Source organism: Sphaerodactylus townsendi, linkage group LG06, assembly GCF_021028975.2.
Source record: "Sphaerodactylus townsendi isolate TG3544 linkage group LG06, MPM_Stown_v2.3, whole genome shotgun sequence".
NCBI classification, from domain to species: domain Eukaryota; kingdom Metazoa; phylum Chordata; class Lepidosauria; order Squamata; family Sphaerodactylidae; genus Sphaerodactylus; species Sphaerodactylus townsendi.
The window spans coordinates 125,181,868-125,187,649 of NC_059430.1; the positions used below are offsets into that span (position 1 = coordinate 125,181,868).

Sequence of the window (5,782 nt, forward strand, 5' to 3'; positions counted from 1 at the left end):
TCCCCAGAAGAATCATTCTGGTAGCCTTGTCCCCTTGCTGTGCCATGAGAGGCTCTGATGATGCTCTGTGGTAGATGGAGGACAGTCACAGACCACAGCAGTCTCCTGGCAGTCTGTTCAACTCCGTTCTTAATCAGAACCCCAGCTTGTAATCCTATGTTGTTGTAATTATAACCTACTTTTGCTTGCATACTTTGAGATGTTAATAAAATCACCAAATTTGACTCTCTCTGATTGTGTTTGCAGATGACAAATTATTTGGTAAATAAAAATCGGGGGATGACTTAGTCCTGAACTAAACATGGAAAGGCATATAATGCAAATCTGGTGGCATTTCAGAGGAGGTAATTTGAAATGGAGTTGCAGTGGGGAGATGCTTAAATCTACCTCCAGCAGCACATGCTGCACAGGAACTCCTTTCCAAGGTGCTCTGCCCCCTCATCCCATTCCATATGTAGTACATTTTTGGCCAGGTAAACAGGTAGCAGAAACTGCCCCTCTGAGTGGTGGGGGAAGGGCAGAATAGTAATGCTGGCCAAGGAAAGAGTGAAGCTCTCCCGCCACATTCCTTTCAAATCATGCCCTCTCAAAAGTCGCTTTGCCTAAATCCATCAGCATTTTTTTACTCATGTGCAAGTAAAATGTCCTTTGATCTTTCACTGAAGAGCTACATCTGTCGTCTTCTGAAGAAAATAACAGAGAATATTAATGGCAAAGAACATTCTTAATCGCAGGAATGAACTGCTAGGCGACGTTATCAGATCTGAGCTGGGTTGTCACTAATATGCAGATGACACTCAGCTCTATCTCATATTTCTGGCTGATCTCAGGAAGGCTGTTTTAGAGAACCTGGAGGCAGAGGCATATTGGAGGAAAATGGCATCTGGGGACAACACCTGCCCCCAGGTGCCCCCCTGCTGGGGGCAGGGCTTGAGGGAGGTGCTTGGGGGTGGCTCAGATGGGCACCGCAGCGGCAGGCCAGCTCCTGCGCCAGCCTGATGCCGCAGCGCCTGTCAGAGCTGCTGCCTGAGCCCCCCCCGGATTGCCTGCAGGCCACCTTCTGTCCTCCCCTGTCCGAGGGCCCGGAGTCACCTGTCCGAGGGCCCGGGGAGGGCAGGAGGTGGTCTGCAGGGAAGCTGGGGGGGGGACAGCTCCAATGGGTGCCACAGCAGCAGGCCAGCCCAGGAGCTGGCCTACTTCTGAGCTGGGTCGGCGCGGGGGAGGATGACGTGGGGGCAATCCCCCCATGCGCACTGTTGCGCCCAGGGTCATTTGACCCCCCCCCCATTCCCATTGCAGTTACGCCACTGCCTGGAGGCAGTTTTGGAGTAAGCACAGCTAGTAAACTGAAGCTTAATCACAAGAAGACAGGTGCTACTGGGGAGAACAAAGTCTGAACCAGGATTTAAGGTGTTTGTTCTGGATGGGGCTGCATTCCTCTTGATGGAACAAGTCTGTAGCCCTGGTGTGCTCTTAGACCCACCAAGGCCTGCTGCTGGCTATGCAGGTGGCCATAAAAAAGAACATCTTTTATCAGCTTTGACAAGTTCGGCAGCTGTGACCATTCCTGGATGGGAAATATCTGGCTGTGGTGCATGTCCTGGTTACATCTAGACGAGATTATTGCAATGAGCTCTACATAGAGCTGCCCTTGAAATATTCAGAAATTTTAGTTGGTCAAGAATGCTGTCACCAGGATGATGACAGGAGTGAGTCAAAGATACTGTATTACTCCAGTTTTGGCCTTCTATACTGGCTCCCTATTTGTTTCAGGGCACCATACAAGGGGCTTTCCCACATTCCTATGCTCTTCACATCAAACTTTGGTCTTTTGGGGAGGAGGGGCTCAGTTCCACATGTTTTGCTCCCTCTAGTGGTTGATTTGACATGACACTTCCATTTAAGTCCACAGGGGGAATGCTTCTTTTAAGGCTGCGTAACTTCAAATCGACTACTAGAGGAACCAAAACACATGTGGAACAGGCTTCTCTCCCCCCCCCCCCCAACCCGGTCCCAAAACAAAAAGTTAGACACAAGGAACATGAGAATGTGGAAAAATCCAAAGTGCTGGTATGCCTTTTAAAGTTCTACATGGGGTTTGGGATCAATATACCTGTAAGACCACCTACTCCCTATGAACCTCCCAACTAAAGTGATTATCTTCAAAGTGCCCCCATCTTCTAAGATTAATCAGTTGGCAATGGCATCATGGGAGAGGGCTTTTTCACTCATGACATCAAAACATGTGAACTCTTTCTTCAGGGAGATAGGTCTGTCTCCTTCTGTTGTCATCTTCAGCCAGTGGCGGAAGACTTTTCTGTGTGGTGTTCCCTCAATGATCCTTCTGTCCTGCACGATTTATTAATTGTTGTTTTTATCCCTTTGTATATATTTGGGGGTCAGTTTTAATGATGGGTTGCTGTGGTTTTACAACATGACTTTATTATGCATGTTTTAATTTGTTATCTGCCTTAATGACCCTTGTGAGAGCAGAAAGACAGGATATAAATTTAATACAATGAAGTTATCACAATCATACAGAGCAGTGGTTCCCAACCTGGAGAACGGGTACCCCCAGGAGTACACGGCAGAGCATTTGGGGTTACGCAAAAAAATTTACATAATGGGTAATTGCTAATACTGGGCTACAGTTTTGGAAAATGGGTTGCCCAGGGTGAAAAAAGGTTGGGAGCCACTGATATAGAGTGCAAGTATTTTCACCATGGAAACATTTGTTACAGTTTTTTTTTATTTATGGAAAGTGGGTGTCTAGTAATACAGGCCTGCTTAAATTTTCAAAGTACCATCACTGCATTAACATTGTTTGATTTTTTAAAATTACTTTAGGAGGAATTAAACTAGGGAAAGCTTAGTGAAGACTTGTCAGTCCAATATGTCTAGAAAATACTGTAGTAAAGCAAAGGGCAGCAAGAGAGAATGCACATCTCGCCTTACATTAAACTCAGCAATTCCTCAATTAGTATTGCTTCATGCTTGCTTCCAGTATTTCGTCTTATCGGGCCCACTAAGCTGTAACCTCCCTCAGTAGTAAACATATCTGTACAGTGATGCAAAATAATTAAAATCCCTCCATCCCAAAAGAATAGAGAAAGAGGAATACAGAAGAATATTGCTTGGCAATGTTATTTCATATTGAATATATCTCATTAGGATGCTGTGTACAGTTCATTATATTCTAGAACTCATTAGTCACATAAAGCAGTTTTCACTTCAGCTGATGAACTTTCATATTTTTCCATTCTTATGTATTTATTACTGTACAATCAGCTTTCATAACTTCCCACATAACTCACTTCTAGGGCCATCAGGTCTAAACTTTTGTCTTTGAGAGGCCTGCGATAGTGGAAAAAGTGAGTAGTGACACAACCATAGCTACAGTCCATTAACTCTCCTTTGTATCCCACATACCTGAACCTCAGACTAAGAAACAGGCCTTCTTGGTACATCAGTAAGGAAAAATGACCAGCACACAGTTGGATCAAGGAGAGGCACTGCTGTTCATTTCTTGCTGCCCCAGGGGGGGAAATTACAAAGCAATAGTTGCTACATTGGAACTCACAGCCCTTCAGTATGACCAAGCAATGTGGGTACTCTACTGAGCATCTATATTTCTGCTGGGCCAGGAATAATAAGCACCTGAACCTTTACCCACACACGCTACACGAATGTGGCTTCTCTCCTGTGTGCGTTCGCTTGTGCCGGGCCAGGTCTGATGATGTGGCAAAGCTTTTCCCACACACGCTACACGAATATGGCTTCTCTCCTGTGTGCGTTCGCTTGTGCCAGGCCAGGTGTGATGATGTGGCAAAGCTTTTCCCACACACGCTACACGAATATGGCTTCTCTCCTGTGTGCGTTCGCTTGTGCTGGGCCAGGTGTGATGATGTGGCAAAGCTTTTCCCACACACGCTACACGAATATGGCTTCTCTCCTGTGTGCGTTCGCTTGTGCTGGGCCAGGACTGATGATTGGACAAAGCTTTTCCCACACACGCTACACGAATATGGCTTCTCTCCTGTGTGCGTTCGCTTGTGCTGGGCCAGGTGTGATGACGTGGCAAAGCTTTTCCCACACACGCTTACGCTACGAATAATATGGCTTCTGCTCCTGTGTCGTTCGCCATTTGTGCTGGGCCAGGACTGATGATGTGGCAAAGCTTTTCCCACACACGCTTTGCCATCACGAATATGGCTTCTCTCCTGTGTATTAGCGTTCGCTTTATTGCTGGGCCAGGTCTGATGATTGGACAAAGCTTTTCCCCACACACGCCACAACCTAATATGGCTTCTCTCCTGGTGATAATTGCCCGCTTGTTGCCAGGCCAGGTGGTGATGATGTGGGAAAAGCTTTTCCCACACACGCTACACGAATATGGCTTCTCTCCTGTGTGCGTTCGCTTGTGCTGGGCCAGGTGTGATGATGTGGCAAAGCTTTTCCCACACATGCTACACGAATATGGCTTCTCTCCTGTGTGTGTTCGCTTGTGCCGGGCCAGGTGTGATGATGTGGCAAAGCTTTTCCCACACATGCTACACGAATATGGCTTCTCTCCTGTGTGCGTTCGCTTGTGCCGGGCCAGGTCTGATGATGTGGCAAAGCTTTTCCCACACATGCTACACGAATATGGCTTCTCTCCTGTGTGCGTTCGCTTGTGCTCGGCCAGGTCTGATGATGTGGCAAAGCTTTTCCCACACACGCTACACGAATATGGCTTCTCTCCTGTGTGCGTTCGCTTGGCTAGGTGTAATTGTCTCAAGGTTGTCCCATCATCACTGCACAAAGAAAGCTTGTTTCTATGGGAAGTGTTTACATTTCTATTGTCTACCATTTTGTTGCTATCTTTAGAAAGCAGCTTTTCCTCTTTGTCTTCATTTATTCCTCTAGGAACTAGCTTCAATGTAATGTTATAAGAAGCAGTGTTTGTGATTTTGAATAGAGATTTTCCTTGCAATACATTTTTTGCTTCTTCACTATATATTCCATACCCAGAGTGCTTCCACTTCATATGTCGGTTGAAGTAGTGCTTAGAAGTAAAAGCCAGCTCACAACAGAAGCACTGATGACAGGCTACATCTTGCTGCAGTATCAAGTGTGAATTCTGTATGTGGGCTATTTGCAAACAAAAATCCCCCCCCCATTTTTTTTGTAATGCATCTTTAGTTTCAGTAAGACATGCAAACTATAATACAAATAAATAAATACAATTTTAAAATCTGTATTTTCCTCAGTTTTGCTGCAATATTTCCCAAACCTCATTTGGTACAAGGACTGCAGTTGAAGCGCTTTTGAATGCCATATGGATGGGAAGACATGCATTTTGCAAGTTTTCCCCACCTGTTTGCCATTTTTCTTGCCTCAGCACCCCTGTTCATGATTTTCCCACCACCAAAAGTTTCTTTTCTTAATACTGATTAATAAGTGACAGATCTCTTTAGTGTAATTATGGTATAAAAATCTATTGCTACAATTTACCAGTCTGCACTCTCTAGCCCTTTTGTTTGTTAATTTAAATGAAAGTTGAGAACTGGTGTATTATAGCAATAGATTGTTATAGTGAAATAACAATCTGCCAACCATTGATTTTTTAAAGTCCGCAAAAAGCCTTCTGATAGCAGTGGCATATCTGCCTGGGGACGGGGGGTAACTCCTGTCCCCAGGCACCACTTATCTGGTCACGTGGGGGCGCAAAATTGGCCCCCTATGTGACTAGATCTGGCGCAAAGAGGAAGAGACAGAAGGAAGTCCTGCTGCTTCATCGTCT

The 5,782-nt window shown here is 45.6% G+C and overlaps 1 protein-coding gene across 1 annotated transcript; it reads right to left on the reverse strand.

Annotated features, from left to right (window-relative positions):
* Positions 1-3,665: 3,665 nt before the first annotated feature.
* On the reverse strand, positions 3,666-4,849 carry LOC125435508 (zinc finger protein 436-like). Its single transcript, XM_048501704.1, has 2 exons — positions 4,297-4,849; positions 3,666-4,177 (listed from the first exon to the last, which is right to left on the reverse strand). Exons 1-2 carry the CDS (start codon positions 4,847-4,849, stop codon positions 3,666-3,668), a joined length of 1,065 nt encoding a protein of 354 aa, XP_048357661.1.
* Positions 4,850-5,782: the final 933 nt, after the last annotated feature.

Bases quoted from the DNA above. Each gene is read 5' to 3' on its own strand.
- LOC125435508 (XM_048501704.1), bottom strand. From the start codon at position 4,849: ATGGTAGACAATAGAAATGTAAACACTTCCCATAGAAACAAGCTTTCT. The intron at 4,178-4,296 runs GTTGTGGCGTGT...GTGTGGGAAAAG, and splicing joins CAGGAGAGAAGCCATATTAG to CTTTGCCACATCATCAGTCC.